The sequence below is a fragment of the Capricornis sumatraensis genome, chromosome 9, assembly GCF_032405125.1.
Source record: "Capricornis sumatraensis isolate serow.1 chromosome 9, serow.2, whole genome shotgun sequence".
Classification (NCBI taxonomy): Eukaryota; Metazoa; Chordata; class Mammalia; order Artiodactyla; family Bovidae; genus Capricornis; species Capricornis sumatraensis.
The window spans coordinates 83,233,186-83,258,198 of NC_091077.1; the positions used below are offsets into that span (position 1 = coordinate 83,233,186).

General features: G+C 35.8%; 1 protein-coding gene across 1 annotated transcript in view; it reads right to left on the reverse strand.

The window, feature by feature from the left end:
- The window catches only part of EDIL3 (EGF like repeats and discoidin domains 3), a 335,221-nt gene that overhangs the window by 34,966 nt on the left and 275,242 nt on the right, over positions 1-25,013 (reverse strand). The window contains exon 10 of the mRNA XM_068981124.1: positions 16,090-16,245. Within this exon, the coding sequence (XP_068837225.1) occupies positions 16,090-16,245 (156 nt within the window). The remainder of the gene's footprint in view (positions 1-16,089; positions 16,246-25,013) is intronic.

Genomic DNA, 25,013 nt, shown 5'->3' on the forward strand with positions numbered 1-25,013 from the left:
TGCTAATTACTTAGAAATGAAATGGATTCATATTTTTGCTGTATTTTAGTCAAAGGTCAATGCATAGTTCTAACAACCAAAATAATGACATGGTTTCTGTCTTATACTGACTAAGCACTCATTTTCATAGTCAAATTATCAGATTCACATTAAATAGAATTTTGTAATTTTTCTGCTAAAAAATAATAAATTTTTTTCACAGTTAAGCTCTCTTATTTTAATCAGGTTCATCACCTCCTTTTTATGAATAATAATACATGAATTTTTAACAATTTATTAAAGTTTGATGGCCTTGACCATTCTATTGGGAACCTATCACCATTCAATACACATATTTTTTCTTTTGTTGAAATTTAGTAAATTCACAGCACTCAAAAACAGTTTGCCTTTTGCCTCTCCTCCAAAAACTAATATTTATGCCTTACAAATAACAATGAAAACACAACCATACGCAACCTATAGGCTGCAGCAAAAGCAGTTTCTTAGAGGGAATTTCATAGTGATAGAGGACTTCTTCAAAAAACAAGAACTCTAGTAAACAACCCAATATATCACCTAAAATAATTAGAAAAAGGACAAATGAAAATTAAAGTCAGCAGAAAGAAGGCAAGAATAAAGATCAGAGAGAAATAAATAGAGATATAAAAACCAACAGAAAAAATGAATAAAAACAAGAACCGGTTCTTTGAAAGGGTAAACAAAATTGGCAAAGTTCTGGTGAGTCTCACTAATAAGAAAAGAGATAACCCAAATAAAATAGGAAATGAAAAAGGAGAAATAAGGACTGATACCACAGGAAAACAAACAAATAAACAACAAAAAACAGAGAATACAATGGACAATTTGTATGAGAACAAATTTGACAATCCAGAAGAAATATACAAGTTTTTAGAAACATACTGCCCATCAAAACTGAATGAAGAAGAAACAGATAGTGTGAACAGACTGATAGCTAGAAGTAAACTAGAATCTATAATTAAAAACTCCCTACAAATAAAAAGTCCAGGACCAGATGACTTCACAGGCAAATTCTACCAAATATACAAATAATTTATGCTGATCCTTCTCAAAAGTCTTCCGAAAGACTGATGAGGAAGTGGAGGAAGCATTCCCAAAGACATTCTATGAAGCCACCATCATCCTGATGCCGAAACCAGACAAAGACATTACCAAAAACTAAAATGACATGCCAACATCTTTGATGAATATAGATGTAACATTCTCAATATAGCTATTAGCAAACTGAATCCAGTAACACATAAAAATATTATATGCCATGACCAAGTTGGATTCATCCCCGGTTCACAAGGATGGTTTAAGATATACAAATTATTGTGATATACCACATCAATAAAAGTAAAAACAAAAACCACATGATCATTTCAATAGGTACAGAAAAAGCATTTGATAAAACTCATCATCTATTCATCACAGAAACTCTTACTAAAGTGGGTATAGTGGGAACCTTATCTCAACCTAATAAAAGCTCTTTATGACAAACCCACCACCAATATAATACCTTGATGAAACTGAAAGCTTTCCTGCTAAAATCTTGAATAAGACATGAATGCTCACTCTCACCACCTCTATCCAACATAGTATTGGAAGTCTTAGCCACAGAAAACAGTCAAGAAAAGAGTAAAAGGGATCCAAATTGGAAAGGAAGAGGTAAAAGGGTCTTTTTATAAAGATGAAATATGATACCGTATATATAAAACTGTAAGGACTCCACACAAAAACTGCTAGAATTGATAAATGAATTCAGCCAGGTAGAAAGAGACAAGATTAACATACAGCAGTCTATTGCAATTCTTTACAGTAATCTGAAAGGAAATATATATTTAAAAAAAAACCCTTTTAAAATCATATGCAAAAAAATAAAATAATTTGAATAAACCTGATCAAGAAGGTGAAAGACTCATATGCTAAGAAATATAAAGCATTTATAAAAAATTGGAGATGATTCCAAGAAATGGAAAAATATCCTATGCTCTTGAATTGGAAGAATTAATTTTGTTATAATGGCAATAATATCCAAAGCTATCTGTGGATTTAATGTGCTCCATATCAAATTACCCATGACATTTTTCACAGAGCTAGAATAAATAATCCTAAAATGTATATGGAACCATAAAAGACACAGAATTGCTAAAGCAATCTTGAGGAAACAGAACAAACCAGGAGGCATAACCCAAACCAGACTTCAGGCAATACTACAAAGCTACTCAAAAACAGTAACCAAATCAGCATGATTTTGACACAAAATTAACATATGGGTCAATGGAACAGAACAGAGAGCCTAGTAATAAATGCACACACCTATGGTTAATTAATCTTTGACAAGGGAGGACAGAATATACAATGGTAAAAAGACTGTTCTCTTAGGCAAGTGATTTTGGGAAAGCTGGACAGCCACGTTAAATCAGTGAAGTTAGAACATATCCTTCAACCATACATAAAAATAAAGTTGAAATGGCTTAAAGACTTAAATATGAGACACGACAGCATAATATTCCTAGCAGAGAATATATATTCTCTGACATAAATCGTACTAATATTTTTCTTATGTCAGTTTCTCAAGGCAATATAATTAAAGACAAAAATAAACAAATGGGAGCCTAATCAAATTTAAAAGCTTTTGCACAGCAAAAGGAAAGGATAAGCAAAATGAAAAGACAATCTACAGATGGGGAGAAAATATTTACAAATGATGCAACCAACAAAGGATTAATTTCCAAAATATATAATTGAATAACAAAAATATAAACAACCCAATAGAAAAATGGGCAGAAAACCTAAAGTGATACATCTCCAAATAAGACATACACATGGCCAGCACGCACAAGAGAAGATGTTCAACACTGCTATTTATTAGCAAAAAGCAAATCAAAACCATTAAAATGTCTACAAATAAAAATGTTGGAGAGATTGTGAGGAAAAGGGAACTCTCCCATGCTGTTAGTGGGAATGTGTGTTGGTGCCGCCACTATGGAGGGCAATATGGAGATTACTCAAAAAACTAAAAATACAGTTGCCATACAATCCATCAACCCCACACCTGGGCATATATCCAGTCAAAAACTCTAATTCAAAAAGTTACATGCACCACTATGTTCATAGCGACACTTCACAATAGCCAAGACAGGGAAAAAGCCTAAGTGTTCACTGGCAGAGGAATGGGTAAAGAAGATGTTTTACACACACACATATATATATATGGAATATTACTGAGCAATGGAATATTACTCAGCCATGAAAAAGAACGAAATCATACCATTTTCAGCAATATAGATGAACCTAGACAGGATCATAGTAAATGAAGTAAGTCAGACAGAGTAAGAAAGACATTACTGATGTCACTTTTATGTGGAATCTAAAATATGACACAAATGAACCTATCTACAAAACAGAAACAGGCTCATAGACATGGAGAACAAACTTGGATTTGTTGAGGGGGAGGGCCCTACGGTAGGGATTTGCATTGGGAGTTTGGAGTTAGCAGATGCAAACTACTGTAATATAGAATGGATGGATACACAGCACGGTCCTACTACAGAGCACAGGGAACTCTATTCAATATCCTGTCACAGTAATGGATAAGAATATAAAAAATAGCATATGTAAGTATTAAAAAATTAGGTTAAAAATAAGAATCAAGGATATTTTTATAGCACAGGGCATATAGCCAGTATTTTTAATAACTTAAAATGGAGTATAATCTATAAAAAATCAAATCACTATGTTGTACATGTGAAATCAAAAAATAGATATATATTTTTATGTCTTAATATTTTTAACTGATGCATAGGCTCATAGTTGGTCTAACATTTGATAGTCCTCACAGTACTTATCCAAGAATGAACTAAATAAAAAGCAATTCTTTTCCATTAAAAAATATCTTCCTTATGCAACTGTGCCTCATAATACAGAAGTCAAACATGAACATGAGACATTCAGAATTTTCAGTGAGGAAATTTTTATTAATTTTTGATGAGTGATGGTGGATTAGAAAGACAAAAATCATGAAATTTTAAGGTGTCTGGTATTTGAGTATTGGGATAAGTAAGACCATAAAGCCAGTAATCATAAAAAAAACATTATTTTTTACTAATGAACATTTTACTTGAATAATTATATAACATATTCCCTGTGCTTTTCACACATTTTTGTTTTTATTCACGCAGAAACATCTGTTGACTAGAAAGACTATATTGTTTCAGACTTTAAGGTAGTTTATCAAATTTTCTTAAAATAAAGAAGTTGAGTTTTATACATAAATGAGACATATATAATTAACACAAAGGACAAACATATTCGTTCCTCATTCCTGCATTTCTCTGTATGGTTTTCTCTTTTCCCTATAAACTTCCCTATAAACTGAGAATGATGTTCCCCAGCATCTGTGCTGGGATGTTACCTGTCACTAAATATGAGTCATAGCGGCAGGGATGTATTTCCTCCTCCAACACACTCCCAAATTGGTGAGTTTTATGGATCTTGCACCTGATGTTCGATTGCTTTTTTTTTCGTCTATTATCTGATGATATGTCCTTAGAGAAGCACTCTGCTTTCCCTTTTTGTTTCAAATGAACTCTAAAACTCCAAATGTCTTCTAAGATATTTAAACACTTCACTGGCCAGAATTAACCATATATTTTACATTGCTAGTTTTTAATATTATAGAATGTGAACTGACATACAAAAGAGTTTTCTTTGCAACTTCAAAATTGATCCATGAAGAAAGACAGTTAGGTTTCTAATTCTGTCTCCAAATAAACCTAATGTCTTTTTAAAATTATCGAGCGCCTTATGATACACTGGCCCCTGACTACTCCTGTGGCTACTCTGTCACTCCAGCTTGTCCTTTACTTCTAACAGACAGGTGGTTACTTGACTGTACACTTGTAGTTCCTAACTAACCCTCTCCCTGTTCACCTCCATCCCATAAGCCCCATTTCCTGTTCCTTTCTTTCTCTTCTGCTCTTAAACTCTTCATCACCCTAGGTTCAGGAACAGACATCTTTGAGTAGGCAGAGCATCTGGAGCTTGCGTTAAACATGGAAATGGAAACAGAGGTCTTTTTACAGATGATCCAGCCCTTCTGCTTCTGGACTTGCATCTGGGCTTTGGCCTTGTTTCTGACCCCAATCCCCCACATCACAACTGACTTTATGTGAGTCCCCACCAATGTTCATCGCAGCACTGTTTATAATAGCCAGGACATGGAAACAACCTAGATGTCCATCAGCAGAGGAATGGATAAGAAAGCTGTGGTACGTATACACAATGGAGTATTACTCAGCCATTAAAAAGAATACATTTGAATCAGTTCTGATGAGATGGATGAAACTGGAGCCGATTATACAGAGTGAAGTAAACCAGAAAGAAAAACACCAATACAGTATACTAACACATATATATGGAATTTAGAAAGATGGCAATGATGACCCTGTATGCAAGACAGCAAAAAACACACAGAAGTGTATAGCGGACTTTTGGACTCAGAGGGAGAGAGAGAGGGTGGGATAATTTGGGAGAATGGCATTGAAACACGTATACTATCAGGTAAGAATCAAATCGCCAGTCTATGTCCGATGCAGGATACAGCATGCTTGGGGCTGGCACACGGGGATGACCCAGAGAGATGTTATGGGGAGGGAGGTGGGAGGGGGGTTCATGTTTGGGAACGCATGTACACCCGTGGTGGATTCATGTCAATGTATGGCAAAACCAATACAGTATTGTAAAGTAAAATAAAGCAAAAATAAAAATTAAAAAAAAAAACCCATTATGTTCTTTATGTACCATGAACAACTGCTTTCACAGTGCTCACTGGTGAAAATATGCTACTTTCTGAATTTAAATTTGTTCACTATGGCTGCCCTTTCCCAATCCAACAGGCAGACCTTGCTCTGCAAACAACATCCCCTTTGATGAGTCAGTTCTTCACTGGAATACTTTCTGAGATGTGGTCTTCTTGGTCAGTGACCTAAGCAAAATTTACAGGGATCCCATATTTTTGGCATGATTTTAAAAGCTATATAAGGAATTGGGTTTCCCAGGTGGTGCTAATGATAAGAATCTATCTCTCAATGCAGGAAGCACAAGAGACTCAGGTTTGATCCCTGGGTCTGGAAGATCCTCTGGATTAGGAAATGGCAACCCAGTCCAGTCTTCTTTCCTGGAAAATCCTATGGACAGAGGAGCCTGGAAGGCTACAGTCCATGGGGTCACAAAGAGTCGGACACAACTGAGCACACAGCATACACACATCAGGAACTAAGAAGAGGTGGCAAGGATACACAGAAGAACTGTACAAAAAAGGTCTTAATGACCCAGATAAACATGATGGTGTGGACACTACCTAGAGCCAGACATCATGTAGTGGGAAGTCGAGTGGGCCTTAGGAAGCATTACTAAGAATAAAGTTAGTGGAAGTGATGGGATTCCAGCTGAGCTATCTCAAATCCTAAAAGATGATGCTGTGAAAGTGCTGCCAGGAATATGCTATCAAATTTGGAAAACTCAGCAGTGACCACAGGACTGGAAAAAGTCAGTTTTCATTCCAATCCCAAAGAAGGGTGACATCAAAGAATGTTCAAATTACTATACAGTTGTGCTCATTTCACATGCTAGCAAAGTAACACTCAAAATCCTTCAAGGATTTTGAAGCCTAGGCTTTAGCAGTTCATGAACCAAGAACTTCAGATGTGCAAGCTGATTTAGAAAAGGTGGCAGAACCAGAGATCAAATTGCCAACATTTGCTGGATCACACAGAAAGCAAGGAAATTCTGGAAAAACATTTATTTCTGCTTCATTGACTATCCTAAAGCCTTTATTGTGTGGATCACAACAAACTATGGAAAATTCTTAAAGAGATGGGAATACCACACCACCTGACCTGTCTCCTGAGAAACCTGTATGCAGGTCAAGAAGCAACAGTCAAAACCAGACATGGAACAATAGACTGCTTCAAAACTGAAAAGGAATACATCAAGGCTGTATATCGTCATTCTGTCTATTTAACTTATATACAGAGCACATTATGCAAAATGCCAGGATGGATGAATCACATACTGGAATATAGACTGCAGGGAAAAATATCAATGAACTCAGATATGTAGATGATGCCACTCTAATGGCAGAAAGTGAAGAGGAAATAAAGAGTCTCTTGATTAGGGTGAAAGAGGAGAGTGAAAAAGCAGGCTTAAAACTCAACATTTAAAATCTAAGATCATGGCATCAGATTACATCACTTCATGGCAAACAGAAGGGGAAAAAGTGGGAATGGTATCTGGTTTTATTTTCTTGGGCTCCAAAATTACTGTGGATAGTGACTGCAGCCACGAAATTAAAAGACGCTTGCTCTTTGAAAGAAAAGGTATGACAAATCTAGACAGCATATTAAAAAGCAGAGAAATCACTTTGCTGACAAGACAAATATCCATATAGGCAAAGCTATGATTTTTCCAGTAGTCATGTATGGATGCGAGAGTTGGACCATAATGAAGGCTGAGTGCAAAAGAATTGATGCTTTTGAATTTTGGTATTGAAGAAGACTCTTGAGAGTCCCTTGGACATCAAGGAGAAGAAAATTGTCCATGCTAAAGAAAATCAACCCTGAATATTCACTGGAGGAACTGATGCTAAAGCCAAAACTCCAATACTTCGGCCATCTGATGTGAACAGCTGACTCACTGTAAAAGATCCTGATGCTGGGAAAGATTGAGGGCAGGTATAGAAGAGGGCAATAGAGGATGAAGTGGTTGCATGACATCACCAACTCAATGGACAAAGTTTGAGCAAACTCTGGGAGATGATGACGGACAGGTAAGCCTGGTGTGCTGCAGTTCATGGGGTCACAAAGAGTCAGACACAAATTTGTGAATGAACAACAACAACAAGGAATTACAGGGCTTCCTTGAATTTTAAAGTTAGTGTATATATTGAAATAACTGAACTTTTAATCTTTTAATCCCTTAATTCCATGAAGTTTTTATTGCATTAAAAGTGGAATTGTAACATTAACTATTACCTCCCTCTATCTACATGCAGGTCAGGAAGCAACAGTTAGAACTGGACATGGAACAACAGACTGGTTCCAAATAGGAAAAGGAGTACGTCAAGGCTGTATATTGTTACCCTGCTTATTTAACTTCTGTGCAGAGTACATCGTGAGAAACGCTGGGCTGGAAGAAGCACAAGCTGTAATCCAGATTGCCAGGAGAAATATCAATAACCTCAGATATGCAGATGACACCACCATTATGGCAGAAAGTGAAGAGGAACTAAAAAGCCTCTTGATGAAAGTGAAAGAGGAGAGTGAAAAAGTTGGTTTAAAGCTCAACAGTCAGAAAACGAAGATCATGGCATCTGGTCCCATCACCTCATGGGAAGTAGATGGGGAAACAGTGGAAACAGTGTCAGACTTTATTTTTTTGGGCTCCAAAATCACTGCAGATGGTGATTGCAGCCATGAAATAAAACGACACTTACTCCTTGGAAGAAAAGTTATGACCAACCAGGATAGCATATTAAAAAGCAGAGACATTACTTTGCCAACAGTCTGGCTAGTCAAGGCTATGGTTTTTCCTGTGGTCATGTATGGATGTGACAGTTGGACTGTGAAGAAAGCTGAGTGCTGAAGAATTGATGTTTTTGAACTGTGGTGTTGGAGAAGACTCTTGAGAGTCCCTTGGACTGCAAGGAGACCTAATCAGTCCATCCCAAAGGAGATCAGTCCTGGGTGTTCATTGGAAGGACTGATGCTGAGGCTGAAACTCCAATACTTTGGCCACCTGATGCGAAGAGTTGACTCATTGGAAAAGACCCTGATGCTGGGAGGGATTGGGGACAGGAGGAGAAGGGGACGACCGAGGATGAGATGGCTGGATGGCGTCACCGACTTGATGGACATGCGTTTGGGTGAACTCCGGGAGTTGGTGATGGACAGGGAGGTCTGGCATGCTGTGATTTGTGGAGTCGCAAAGAGTCAGACACGACTGAGCCACTGAACTGAAGTGATCTACATCTACTCCTGGGCAGAGATATTTAATACAATTTAAAATTTAAAAGTGTCAGCTCATCATTGAACTTTATATTCTGCCAGAATATGAATATTCTCAGATGGTGTCCTAAGTTTCAAAATCCTATAACACTCCCATTTATGTGAACATAGGCAATTTTGTATTCTTTACACCAACTACTATAGTAGTCGGGTCCCATAATATTGAATTACAACAAGGGAAGAAAGCAGATAAAATTGTAAATAACAGCTGATACCAGATGGTGTTTATTTAAATAACACTGTACTTAAATTCAGACAATGCTGAAACTATATCCTTGTCTCTTTAACTTCCAATTAAGTCACTCACCAAATCCCTGAGTAAGTACACTACTGTGTCTATATCACGAATCTCTAGCAAATAGGGGCACAAGTCACTTGCTATTTTTAAATTCAAGTGTTTTGTGTGAAGTCAATTAATCCTTGGAAATCAGCTTTTCTTTCCCTTCCTGCCTTATTTGAATACAGCAAGAGGACTCTGAATGAATGAGATGAAGGGTGTCCATGCAAGATGGAGAGATTGCCCTTGATCTTGCTATTCCAAAACATGTAGCTGGTCCTCCTTGAAAGACCAATTCACCCCTTTCATTTTATCCTGCTAGCATCCTCCTCATTGACTGCTCCTGAGGATTCCTTTTATTTACTTCCTAGTGAAATGAAGCAGGACCTTCTTTTCCTTACTCTGCATTTTCTCTGCCTGCTTTTTTCTGTGGAAAAACTTTAGCCCAGACTAAGTTTAATCAGAAGTGAGACAATACAGGAACAAAGGAAAACAGTCAAAAGAGACCAAATACTAATAATGTTGTCATTAAGTATAGCCCTTCAGTTGCTCCTCAAGGGCTATAGATAATATTGAGCTGTATCTTATGAGCTGTCTTTTAGATGCTGAAACTCGCACCAGTCACGACATAAGCTGCCACAATTCCAAGAATTGGCCTCAAGGAAATGAGAACAAGCCAAACACAGAACTGAAGATTAACTGTACCTAAAATAATCAAGATGATGCTGGTCAGGCCACCAATGACCAATTTCAAGCCAACTGTCAAGAGTTGACTATTGTTTCTACATGTAGCCTTCTCCCTCTGCTAAGCTGCTGCTGCTGCTAAGTCACTTCAGTCATGTCCGACTCTGTGTGACCCCATAGATGGCAGCCCACCAGGCTCCCCCGTCCCCGGGATTCTCCAGGCAAGAACACTGGAGAGGGTTGCCATTTCCTTCTGCAACGCATGAAAGTGAAAAGTGAAAGTGAAGTCACTCAGTCGTGTCCGACTCTTTGCGACCTCATGGACTGCAGCCCACCAGGCTCCTCTGTCCATGGGATTTTCCAGGCAAGAGTACTGGAGTAGGGTGCCATTGACCTCTGATTGTCAGGGCAGGAGTTGGCCTTTGGACCAGCATCCAAAATAAAGCAAACTTTCCTTTGCATCAGCTCTGCCTCTTTATTGTTTTTTTTTTTTTTGCGTGGCAAGCAGCTGGACTCCACTTTTGGTTGCACTTAGGCATTCTTCAGGTTCTAAATTTCTGGTCCAAATCAAATTTCAAAGGAACAGCATGGGTATTGACTGCTGGAATGATGTCTTCTTCAGTTTGCTTCACTGATGAGCTGGACTTTCAAGGCTTAAGTATTCAAATTTAATTTCAGCTACCTGGGAGTGCTAGCGTCAGCAGGAAAGAGAGCATGCCCTGCGGCATTTGTAATTACTCTTGGATTTGAATATACTCTCCGATACAGATTTGCAGGCTGTATTAATAAGGACTGTTATGCTATTGCTCCTCTTTTTCACACTGAGTTGAGAAAAGAAAGGCAAGAGGGAAGGACAAGGAATTTTTTTTTTCTATTGGAGAGTCACAAACTTTTTGAAATGGACCTCTGTGCTACTTCTTTCCTAGAGTTGTTTTATCAAATAATACACTGGGTAGAGGATATTTTGATTCTTTAAAATAAGCTGAATGAATCAAAGTTTTTCCATCTTTCCTGAGTTCCTTATTAGGCTGAGAGTTCTTTGAGCCACTATGTCATATTCAGACATCCACCCCCCGCCCCTGCCACCTTACATATGGCATGGAGGACACAATAACTGCAGAACACGTATTTCACATTCTTCTAGATGCTTTCCCAGAAAATCTGTATTCCTAACTACTTAAATCTATTTAAATTTAAAATTTGTTTAAAACTAGTACCTGTAACTTTCTGGTGTTCATAAGAGAACTGGTAAACATATCAAAATCTAAACCTGCTTTTGGAAGCACCAATTCATATTGATTTCTACTGACAAATTAGAGGGCAAACAAAGCCCTAAGGAATAAGTTCCATTCTCATTAGAAAAATACAAAACTGTATTTAGTTCAGAAAGCTTAATTTGAGTTTTGGTATTGATTAGAGTCATCTTTGCTTATTATTTAAATTAGCTTAGGCTTTTGTAAACATTTAAATTCCCAGAGCCTCCCTGCAGAGTATGAGGCAGAGCCCAGAAAACTGTGTTTCTAACTAGCTCCCCCATGAGTGTTATAATCAGAAAATTTTGGTAACTACTGAATTAGAGAGTTCACCAAGTTGCAGAATAGTTCTTGATGACTATACGGAATTCATCTTTTTAAGAACCAACAAAAAGCAGGGTTTAGGATTTTCTTTTACAGAAAACCCAGAATGAAGTTGCAGTTTTTTAACTTATTATTATTATTTTTTTAAACAGGGTAATTTCAGGGGAGAGACAAAATAGACTATTACCAGCATTTTTTTTCTTCTCCCAAAGAAGAAAGCTCCCATGGTGTAAATTCAGGTCTACTTAAAAACCATATTATGACTAATACATTGGTTCAGAAAACCAATTTTCATATCTACTTTTTCCATAGAAGTACTCTTCCTGAAATTTATTATTTTGGCTTCTAACCTTAAAAATTAAATACAGAAAGTGTCTGTCAAATTTTGCAATTTTCCTGCTTAAATTTGCAGTAAAACAGCTCCAAGAGTACAAAAACAAATGTCACTTTCATGAGAGCAAAGGAACATTTGACTTTTAAATGAAAGAATCTGAATCCATGTTGGAAAGAAATACAAAATTAAATGTTAGAAAATATTGTAGACTAGAAAGAAAAAATATTGATAAGAATGTAGGGATTGTACTGAGAGAAGTATTATCACATGCTCCATAGCAAAAAAATTTCATGGAGAATTTTGTTCAAAAATAGAATACTAAAGTCAATTCTTAAGAAAGCTCAGAGAAGGTAAATGAGAAAGTGACATTTTAATGATGAGAACAAGGCATGTCTATTCCTGCAAGTAACTTTTGTTGTATATGTACACACATACACACGCACATTCATGCATATATTTAGATACTCCTATACATTGGAAAAGACTCTGATGCTGGGAGGGATTGGGGGCAGAAGGAAAAGGGGATGACAGAGGATTAGATGGCTGGATGGCCATCTCCGACTCGATGGACAAGAGTTTGAGTGAACTCTGGGAGTTGGTGATGGACAGGGAAGCCTGGCGTGCTGCAATTCATGGGGTCGCAAAGAGTTGGACACGACTGAGTGACTAAACTGAACTGAACTGATACATATACATTGAATTGATTGAACTGAAAGTCACTCAGTCATGTCCAAATCTTTGTGACCCCATGGACTCTCCATGGAATTCTCCAGGCCGGAATACTGGAGTGGGTAGCCTTTCCCTTCTCCCGGGTATCTCCCCAACTCAGGGATTGAACCCAGGTCTACTCACATTGTAGGTGGATTCTTTACCAGCTGGGCCACCAGGGAAGCCCACTCCAGTACTCCTGCCTGGAAAATCCCATGGACGGAGGAGCCTGGTAGGCTGCAGTCCATGCGGTCGCAAAGAGTCGGACACGACTGAGTGACTTCACTTTCTTTCTTTCTATACATATACATAATTTTTCCTTGTCATTGTTTTCACAACATTAATCTTGTTTCTAGATCTACATTAGACTTCCACATCCATAGCCCCCAAAATTGATTAGAGGAAGTGTTGGGTAAAAACAGAAAACAAGATAGGTAACTTTTGTGAATATTTCCTTTGAAAAGTGCATATATAAAACATTTCACAGGCATACGTTTTGCTGTGAAACATTCATTTATTATATTTATTTGAATGAAAGCTTGTGGTTGACTTTATACTTGTAAGAAATGAATTTATTGAAGACCTTTTCCTCTTATGGCAAGTAACCACAGAAAACAAGATATAAATAATAAGAATCAAGAGAAGATGGTTTATTCAACTTCAGAAAAGTTAATTGCTGAGTTGTGTAGGACCTCTTGAAAGAAGAAAAAGAACAGTTCTATAAATATATGAAACTGAAGTGGCAATCCACTCCAGCACTCTTGCCTGGAAAATGCCATGGACGGAGGAGCCTGATAGGCTACAGTCCATGGGGTCGAAAAGAGTCGAACATGACTGAGCAACTTCACTTTCACCCTTAATTTCCTAGTATTAATAGTAATACCAACACAAAACACAACTACTTGGAGATATATATATACACACACACATACATATAAATATAAAAACATACCTTGATTGGTGTGTGTGTGTAAGATGCTTGTATTTCCAAGTGCTAAAATAACACATGCAATCCATTTTCTCACTTATTTTATAAAATTCCCTTCTCTGTAGGAATGGAGATGTTTATGCCCTATACTTCCTTCTTATACATAAGGTATTTTTTTATTATGAGAGTAACTGCAGCATTCTTATGTTATTGGTTTATTGGTGCTAGTTGCTTTCTTTGGTAATAAATAGTGAACTTATTAAGGTTTTTCTTCAATGTACCAATCTATAATATTAAAAACAGAACAGCTAAATCTAATTTTAAAACTACTAGTTATATTGGCTGAGTTTAGCCAGCTGTCATATTTATATTACAAACTAAAAGAATCACTAAAATAAAAAAAAGTTATGGCAAATAAGTCAACAAATGAAAAACAATGGAATCACTAAAAAAATTCAATTAATTCAAAAGAAGGCTGAAAACAGGAAACAAAATGAAAGAAAAGATGAGATACATAGGAAATAAATAACAAGATGAGATTTAAACCCAATCACTTCAATACTCATATCAAACACAAATGGTCTAAATGCTCCATTGAAAAGCAGAGATAGTTGAATTGGAAAAAAGGAAAAAATCTTATGCTGGATAGAAAAAATACATTTAAAATATAAAGCAGAAATAGTTAATAGCAAAAAGATGGAGAAAAACATATACCAATGCAGTACTAATCAAAAGGAAGCTAGAGTACCTCTATGGATAGAAGCAAAGTAAGTTTCAAAGCAGAAATACCACGGGGAATTAAGAAGGTCCTATTCTAATGATAAAAGTTATTTGATCAAAAACACATTACAACCCTAATGATTCATATATTTTTTAACAGACTTTCAAAATACATGAAGTAAATACCAATATAACTGCCAGGAGAAATAGAGAAATCAACAATTGGGGTTGGAGATTTTCACATTACTGTCTCTGTTACTAATAGTACAAGTAGATAGAAAATCAGTAAGAATATAGGAAACCAGAACAACACTATCAAATTACTTGGCCAACTTGACACCAAAATTTTATGTACATTTTAGACTGAGATAATGAAATAAAATGAATTAATACACATATGTCCAATATATCAATTAATGAAATTTAAAAATGATTCACAAATAACAATTAAATCATATGCTTAATATAAATGAAGATAATGAAGTACTTCATGAGCACAATAGTTTACACCTCTTCTCTAAATTGGACTACATAAGGATTTTAATATTACAGATATATGCTTTTCAGTGAATACTGCATGAATTATAGATGAGAATACTTACCTTAAAAATAATTTTAAGAACTGTATAATTTATGAAAAATTACACCTTACAGAATATATTTTCACTCTTTACACATAAAAATGCCTACTGTAAAAGGTGAAAACAGGAATTGAAGGAGTTATTTGCTATAAATTATAGCAGATATTTGTCTACACATAAAAAATTTGAAGACATTTTACAAAATATTCAATATTCATTCAATTGAAGATGCCTCTGATTATAAAACATGCCATTTTTTATATTCTTCTAGAAAATAGTAAGCTTCCAATTAAATTGTGATATTGAGATACACCAATTTCTGAGATGTTAAAGCTCAAAATATGTGTTTTCTGAGATGTTAAGTGAATGTGTCCATCCTGAGATGCTAAATGGGCATGTTCTGAGATATTAAAATGTAAGTAATTGTAGTTTTTGTAATCTAAAACTAAAAGCACATCTCCCCTAAAATGAATTTCCTGTTAATTAAATTCAGACTTTGTAGACCTATTGAAATAGCCACTCTGGTCTTAGTATTTCTGGGAAAATTAAATCTTCTACTTTGGATATTTGAAGAGAGAAAGATATTCCCAACCTTTCTATTGGTTAATAACAAACAACAGTAAGGAAATAAAGGTGTTACAGAATATGGAAAAAATCGTTATTAACCCAGAAATGCTGAACTTGGATGAAAGTATATTTCCCCCCACATCACTGAACTAAGATATTTCATTTCTCCTTATGTGTTCAGAAAGCTATATTTCTTGCACAAAAACTCTAAGCAACAAATTCAATTTCATTAATGTAAGGCCATATTTTACCATTTGATCCAATTAACTATTGATAGTTTCCTTAAGCACTTTCATTCTCCAAGGTCCCAAAGACATTCAGGCCATCAAACGCTAACTAAGAAATGATGTTCGACACACTAAGAACTTTCTTGGAAAAATAATTAGAGATTTTATGGTGCAGTTTAGGTATACAAATATATGTTGATTATTTTAATATTAAAACATTTTATGGCTCAAAAATTAAATCTACAAATTAAAACACAATCAAAGAAACTCAACAAGAAACAATGAATTAGTAATCAAATCTGTTCGCTTCTAATTATAATTCTACAATCCCTAATTATCAAAATAATCAAGGAAATTAAAAATGTTAAACAATTTGCTCCTCCACTTCTGCATGTCATAAATCACCAGAATGACTTACCTTATCTTTTCTTTGTTTTCCATCCTGGTATACGGTCCAGTGTTCTCCATCATTGCTGTAAGCTAGTTTGTAGGAGCCTACAAACTGCACATGACCAAAATCTTTAGCTCCTTGTGTGATAATGCCAGTCACTTTGGTAGGGACTAGAAGATCCACCTACAAAAGAGAAAAGACATCATTTAAATGCCACAATAGAGTCTATCATAAATTTGTAATTCTTTTGAACTCAGGAGATTAAGAAATATAAAGGCTAAAGCCAAAAATCCACTTGATTATTTGCATTTTGAAATAGATGACTGAGTCTATTACTGGCTTGTAATTTTGATTATGCCAGTGGGTAAAACTAGTTTAAAACTTGAACAACTACTCTGAGCAGTCATTTCATTCTACCATTTAATTTTATATTAAGTTGATTCATCTAGTGTGTGGTTTTTGTGTAACTGAGATAGTACAGAACTGGCAAGGCTGACCTTCTTGAGATTGATCATTTTCTCCCAGAGTCTGTGCTTATAATTCAACTTTCTGACGTTATTGGACACTTCAGTAATAATAAAAATAAAACTGTTGTTGGTCACTTCAGTAATAATAAAAATAAAATTGTAGTTGTGATCACATCACAAAATATTTGTTTTATAATTAAATTTTTAAAAAAATCAACCCCATTTCCATAACTTTTAATTGGTTCAGTAATACATAACTGAATAATAGCAATCATGTGAAATGCCAGGCTACATAAATCACAAGCTGGAATCAAGATTACCAGGAGAAATATCAGCATTCTCATAATGCAGATGATATCACTCTGATGGTAGAAAGCAAAGAGGAGCTAAAGCGTCTCTTGGTGAGGGTGAAAAGAGGAGAGTGAAAAAGCTGGCTTAAAAGTCAATATTCAAAAAAACTTAAGATCATGGCATCCAGTCCTATCACTTCATGGCAAATAGTAGGGGAAAAAATAGAAGCAGTGACAGATTTTACTTTCTTGGACGCCAAAACTACTACAGATGGTGACTGCAGACATGAAGTTAAAAGACATTTGCTCCTTGGAAGGAAGGCTATGACAAACCTAGACAGCATATTAAAAAGCAGAGAAGTCACAGACAAAGGCCCATATTGTCAAAGCTAATGGTTTTTCCAGTAGTCATGTACGAATGTGAGAGTCGGTCCATAAAGAAGGCTAAGTGCTAAAGAACTGGTGTTTTTGAATTGTGGTGCTAGAGAAGACTCTTGAGAGTCCCTTGGACTTGTGAGGGGATCAAATCAGTAATTCCTAAGGGAAATCAACCCTGAATATTCATTGGAAGGACTGTCGCTAATGCTGAAGCTCTATTACTTTAGCCACCTGACGGGAAGAGCTGGGAAGAGCTGACTCACTGGAAAAGACCATGATGTCGGGGAAGATTGAAGGCCAAAGAAGAAGAGGGTGGCAGAGTATGAGATGGCTGGATGGCATCACTGACTCAATAGATGTGAATCTGAGCAAACTCCAGGAGATAGGGTAGGACAGAAGAGCCTGGATTGCTACAGCTCACGGGGTTGTAAAGAGTTGGACAGACTTAGTAACTGAACGACAATAGTAATCACTGTCCATTGAAAATCATATTTTATAAAGTTACAATCCTAAAACTGTTGAGGAAGACAAGTGTTCTTTAAAAATGAGACAGAATTAAAATGCATCAATGGCATTGGGATCTGTACTCATAATGTGCTCACTGTTGCAAAATATTTATTAAAGGGCTTAAGACTCATTGTGACTTAGAAAACATTAAATTCTTCAAATGCAACACTGAAATGCAAAAGACAGGGGTGATTTTCATCAAAGAAGACTACATAACATTGAATAGTTTTCCCCTTTTTGTTCTTTATTTCATGCATCTTTTCTTATATCTTATGATGCTAATTAGCAGAAAAATTATAGGAAACTTTGTTTTCCATGTGGACAATTCTTATAAGAACTTTACCATTTGTTGTCTTAATGTTCTTTGATCTACAGCTTCCTGTATTCCTACAATAGCCTACTACTTCTTCCTGCTTCCTATGACTAAGTACCCTGGTACATCCTTGATCTTATCTTCTTCCACTGTCATCATTCCACATGTGACCTCAGTGGCTTTCAACCACTCTGACCTCCTGTTTCTATTTCAGTTTCTCCATTCTGAGATGTACAGAGCCACAAATAGACAGTCATGGGTCAGACAGAGGCCATGGCTAAGAAGAGGGGACTAAGGAGAATGCACTGAATAGACCATATTTAGTGACATAGATGCTTACCAAGAAGGATATGAAAAAGTTCCCAGTGTTTCCTGATATAGGAATACATTTCTAAAAACTCACATGGGCTTTTTGCCCACGTTTTGGAACATTCATCAGTGATATCAGGCTCAAATTGCACAATGGATTAAGACAGAAAACCACCTAATGCTGCCTTAAAATATTCTAGAAAGTTTATAAAAAATATAAAATATTTGTTGTTGCTGTTTTCCAAATAATATATGTCACCTAAAACATCTTGTGTGTCCTGCAGCAAAGAAGGATGGCAAAATTATGGTATCCTGGGAAGGAGAACTGTTGCTGCCGCTATGATAAATGCTTTGTGGTATGTCTTCAGTGACTCCTCTGAACACTCTTGTATGGCAGGGTATCATCTCCACTTTGCCGATGGAGCTAACATGACATGTGACCCAAAGATCAGCGGTCAGTAAAGGAAGGGCCCCAGATTCAAACCTGTCTTTCTGAGTCGAAGTTCTACCACATGCATGGACTCTCATGCAATGATCTCATTGCACTCTCTTTTTCAGAAATTTCTGAAGAGTCTCAAAGCTTTCGTGCCACAGTCATCAAGCATAAAGGCACTCTAAGCTTCAAACAAACAACAATTCAGGCTTTACAATATTAGAAGAGCCCTGTCTTTAAACTTTCATTTCCTCTCTGTTCTTTAGCTGTCTGAATGGATTGCTATTGCAATCCTAAATCCAAATCTAATTGCGCAGAAACATCTAGGCATAGTGTCTGGTTTTCAAAGTGCTCTTAATGTTGCTGACAATAAATGGAAAAAAAAAAAGAAAGAAAGATCTTACAGTACTCTGAGTCACTGTGTTGTCATCGAGGCTGTAAACACACAAGAACTCAAACTGTCACAAGAATACAAACACCTCCAGTGGCTTCTTCAGTGCCTAAATGTAAGTCTTGAGCTAAGACGATGCAGTGAGAAATCTTGTAGCAACTTTTGCAGTGGTATTTCTTAAAGTCACGGTTTCCTGCTGGGTGGAGATGTTTTCTCCTTAAGTTGTGTGTCTTGGCTTTTTCTAACAGATCTGTTTTTCTCCCAGTCTAACTGCTCCCCTTCTCAGCTTTTTTTTTTTTTCTGATCGAGAAATGTTTTTCTTTTTTGTTCCAGCTCCTCAATTTAAATAGTCAGCAATCTGTTTCGAGCTGGATTTTGTCCTAAAATTTGTTACATTATAAACTTAGAATACCAGGCCTAAGCAAACCTTCTTTCTGCATAAAAATAACCAGCATCCCACACTTCACATGAGGTTGCTGCAACAGCGATATACAGATTTCAGTCCGAGACATTGCAAGGATATATCACTCTTGTGTTCAGTATGCAGGGTGATTCCAGAGAAGCCCTCTATTTTGGACCTATGCCTATCCCTGGCCCAGGACCACTCTGCCCTCTCACAGAGTTTTTGAGCTAAAGTTGTACTCCAAACATGCTTCTGCTATTTTAGATCCTCACCTCCCAAGGCTTGGCTGAGATATAACAGGTTATTTAGGGCACTAAGCTGGCACATGGGTAGGCTGGCACTGCACCTCATGTCCAGATCTGTATTAAAAGTGCCTAACATGCAATGGTCTCTTAATAAAGTTTTGCTGGATTGAGCTGGAACTGCTTCCTAAGTATGTTCAATGGACAAAATCAACCCATGGCAAAGGATGTTACAGAGCATCACAGCAGGAAACGTTAGCTGCTTTTCTCATGGTTCTCTACACAACATTACTGGTCAAGGAAATATTGTTATAGCTGAAGTAACAATTTTTACTGGGGGTGCAACTAGCTAAAAATCTGCTCCAGTCTTCAGGAATGTGATTGTGAGAACCAGTCTATTCTAGCAGAACTGAATGGCCTGGGTTCACAAACAGCCACTACTTTGCTAGTTACATATCTTTGGCAAGCTACTTTACCTCTATACAGTTCAATGTCTTCATGTGAAAAAATGAGAACAGTCCTGTTATTAGTATTTTACAGATATTATGAGGATTAGATGAGTTAATATGTGTGCAAAACAATATACAGGGCATAGTAATGGTATATAAAACTTGGTTAACAGTAAAACAATAAGTAAATCTGGGGGAAGAATCTAATACCACTCTGAGTACCTATTAGAAATATAAATATGGAAACAGGGAAACTAGGTTCCCAGCAACTTTTTATCATAGCACATTTTGGTCACCTTCTCAGGATGTACACAAAGATAATCATTTCATTTTTCTTAAAGTAAAGAAAATATTAAGTAACTACAATTCACATTTATGGGTGAAATGGTTAACTAAGAATAAGATAATTTATGAAATATTGTACATCTCTTTTTAAATACTAAGATTATGTTATAATAAGGAAATAGTCTCACTGTTTGCAGATGACATGTTACTATACAGAGAAAATCCTAAAGATGTTATCAAAAAACTATTAGAGCTCATCAATGAATTCAATGAAGTTGCAGGATACAAGCTTAATACATAGAAATCTGCTGCAATTCTATACAATAACAATAAAAAATCAGAAAAAGAAATTAAGGAAAAGATTCCGTTTATCATTGCATCAAAAAGAATAGAATACTTAGGAGGCAGAAGATCTATACTATTAAAACTATAAGCTACTGATAAAAAAAATTAATTCCACAAACAGATGGAATGATATACCATGTTCTTGGCTGGAAGAATCAATACTGTCAAAATGACTATACTACCCAAGGCAATCAATATATTCAGTGCAATTCCTATCAAATTACCAAGGGAATTTCCCACAGAACTAGAACAAAAAAAATTGTAAATCTGTATGGAAAAACAGAAGACCCCATATAGTCAAAGCAATCCTAGGAAAGAAAAACGGAGCTGGAGGAGTTAGGTTCCCTGACTTCAGACTATAAAGCTATATTCACCAAAATAGTACAGTACTAGAACAAAAACAGCAATATAGATCAATGGAAGAGGACAGAAGTTCCACAGATTAACTTGCACACCTATAGTCAATCAATCTAAAACAAAAGAGGCAAGAATATACCATGGAGAAGACATGGACTCTTCAATAAATGGAATTGGGGAAACTGGGCGTCTACATGTAAGAGAATGGAATTCGAACACTCCCTAACAACACACACAAAATCAACTCAAAATGGATTGAAAACCTAAATGTAAGCCTGGATGCTAGGCAGAACACTCTGATATAAATCACAAGAAAATCTTTGATCCATTTCCTAGACTAATGAAAATAAAAACAAAAATAAACAAATGCGACCTAATTAAACTTAAAAGCTTTTGTCAGCAAAGGCAATCATAAACAAAAAGACAACTTACAGAACTAGAAAAAATATTTGCAAATGAGGTAACCATTGAGGAATCAATCTCCAAAATATATAAACAGCTTATGCAGCTCAATATAAAATAACCCACTAAATAAAAAAATGGGCAGAAGATTTAAATAGACATTTCTCCAAAGAAGACATGCATATGGCCAAAAAAAGCACATGGAAGACGCTCAACATCACTAATTATTAGAGAAATGCCAAATCAAAACCAGAATGAAGTGTCACTTCACTCTGTTTTAAAACGTGCTGTGCTTAGTCATTCAGTCCTGTCCAGCTCTTTGCAACCCCATGGACTGAAGCCCACCAAGCTTCTCTAGCCATGGGATTCTCCAGGCAAGAGTGGGTAATCATGCCTTCCTCCAGGAGATGCCAACCCAGGCATTGAACCCAGGTCTCCCTCATGGCCATCATCAAAAAGTCTTTAAATAATAATTGCTGGTATATATGGAATTTAGAAAGATGGTAATGATAACCCTGTATGAGAGACAGCAAAAGAGACACAGATGTATAGAACAGTCTTTTGGAGTCTGAGAGAGGGGGAGGGTGGGATGATTTGGGAGAATGGCATTGAAATATGTATAATATAAGAACGAATCACCAGTCCAGGTTTGATGCAGGATACAGGATGCTTGGGGCTGGTGCACTGGGATGACCCAGAGGGATGGTACAGGGAGGGAGGTGGGAGAGGGGTTCAGGATGGGGAACATGTGTAAACCTGTGGCAGATTCATGTTGATGTATGGCAAAACCAATACAATATTGTAAAGTAATTAGCCTCCAATTAAAATAAATGAATTTATATTAAAAAAACCAAAAACAAAAAATAAAATAAAATTAAATTAAAAAATAATAATTGCTGGGAAGAGTGTAGAGAAAAAGGAACCATCCTACATTGTTGGTAGGAATGTAAATTGGTACAACCACTATAGAGAACAATATGGAGGTTCCTCAAAAAACTAAAAATAGAGCTACCATATGATCCATCAATCCCATTCTTGAGAATATATTTGGAGGAAACTCTAATTTGAAAAGACAGAAACAACTTCACGCTCACAGCAGCACTATTTACAATAGCCAATATAAATGTCCATCAATAGAAGAACGGATAAAGATGTGGTTCATATTATTATATTACGACATATTACTTAGACATAACAAGGAATGAAACAACGCCATTTGCAGCAACATGGATGGATCTAGAGATTATCATACTATGTAAGTCAAAGACAAATATCATATGATATCACTTATGTGTGGGATCTAAAAAAATGATACAAATGACTTATTTATGAAACAGAAATGGACTTAGACAGAAAACAAACCAATGTTCCCAAAGGTAAAATGGTGGGGGAGGGATACATTTGGGATTAACATATACATACTGTTATAGTGTATATAAATAGATAACCAACAAGGACCTACTGTATAGCATAGAGAACTATATTCAATCTCTTGTAATAACCTATAATGGGAAACAATCTGAAAAAAGATGTACATTTGAATCATCTTGCTGTACACCTGAAACATTGTAAATCAATTATATTTCAATAAAAAAGATGAAACAACCAACATCATAAATATTTGGAGGTAATAAAATAATATTATAAGGGTTGAATCTAATACCCTTATGTTAATTTACTTAATGATATATAAATAAAAATAACTTAATTTTCTGTATTTTTGATGAGAATTTTGTAATATTCTATATAAATTTTGTTTTGAATTGTTTTGAAAAATTATTCTCAAACAATTATAGTTTCAAGTAACTAAAACTGACATCAAATTAATAGGTAATCTATGTCCCAATTTCTCCAAAACCTATGTCAGAAAGATTAAAACATTTCTGAAGAGAAATGTAAAACTTTGAAAATTATTAGTGAAAATAATCATATTTTTTTCTCATTGGGTTATTTAAGTGACTTTATGCTGAGTTCCTAAAAAATAAGACCACACTGAAAAGTAGAATGAACATATCTTCTTTATTTACCTCTCAAGCCTGATTTTGGTTAGGATGGGAACTTTGACTTATTCCATGAACCACTCAGGGTGGTGACTAATTGAATTACCCTGTAATGGATGGAGTAATTATTAATAGATTAATGGAGACTTAAACTAGTCTTTGATCAAATAGCATGATGATATCCAATAAGTGTTTTTTAAATACTTTAATTATAGCAGTGCCAAAGCCCAAATAAAGTAGAAAACAAAGAAAATGACCAGTAAATGATATGCATGTAATTTAGAAAACAATAACATAACTTTTAAGTAAGAATTGAAATAGTTTTGTATCTAGTGCTTTTTGAAAGCACAATGAAGGGACAGCTTATGTAGAAACCTGCATGTTTTTATAAAGGTAAAGATCTAATGAACTGGCATGTACTTCAGTAGTCAGAATTTGGTTGGTTGTTGACTTGAAAGAGCTGTTGAATATATATTTTTGACAACTACTTTACTGAATATAATCTTATCAAAGGCATTTGTGTTTTTGTATAACCATTACATATATTAGATACTGACATTTATAAGCATAAAACATCTATACACAAATATGTGTGTCAATATGTATATTTATAGAAATCTCCTTGTTCTGTAACAAATAAATGAAAATCATGAGAATTCTGAAAATAAAAACATCCACAGCATACGGTATGTTGCAATGGCAAATCACATTTCATATCCTCAATATTCAGAGGCCCATGAAAAGTAGGAAGGTTGACAGAAAACACAGAATATTTTTATGTACCATGCTTGCTGAAGGAACTGTGCATTTTATGTTGATATAAGACTTTGCCATTCCCACAATTTGTAAATCATCCCTAGAGTCCTGTACATCATTTTGTTTCATGAGATCATGCAAGCCTTAATTCTAGACTTTTTGGTCTTAACTGAGTATGTGCATGTTTTATCATGGTTGCTTTTTAGGCTAAAACAGCAACAATGCAAAGAAAACCTAGATGTATTTTTCCTCCTTGTCCTTACAAAAAAAAGTAGAAAGGGGCATGGCCTCTTAGGAATCAGGATGAGATAAACGCTGGAAATTGCTTTGGGAAAATGTAACATCAACATCAACAGCTGAAAAACAGCCTGGGTCAGCATGTTGCCCTGAAGTGATTGGAGGGGAATGGGTGGGTGATGAAGGAAGAGAACTGCCTGCAGATTTCAGGGTTAAGAGCCACAGACACAGAAAGTGGACTGCTCTAAAGCGCAGCATTAAAAAAAAAAAATCTTTTGTATACACTGTACATATCACATGGGTAACAAGGAGACAAATTATTCCCATTCAAATGTATAGCCAGTAACATTGTCAACATTTTATTTGTGTAAGAAGGACAAGCTCAAC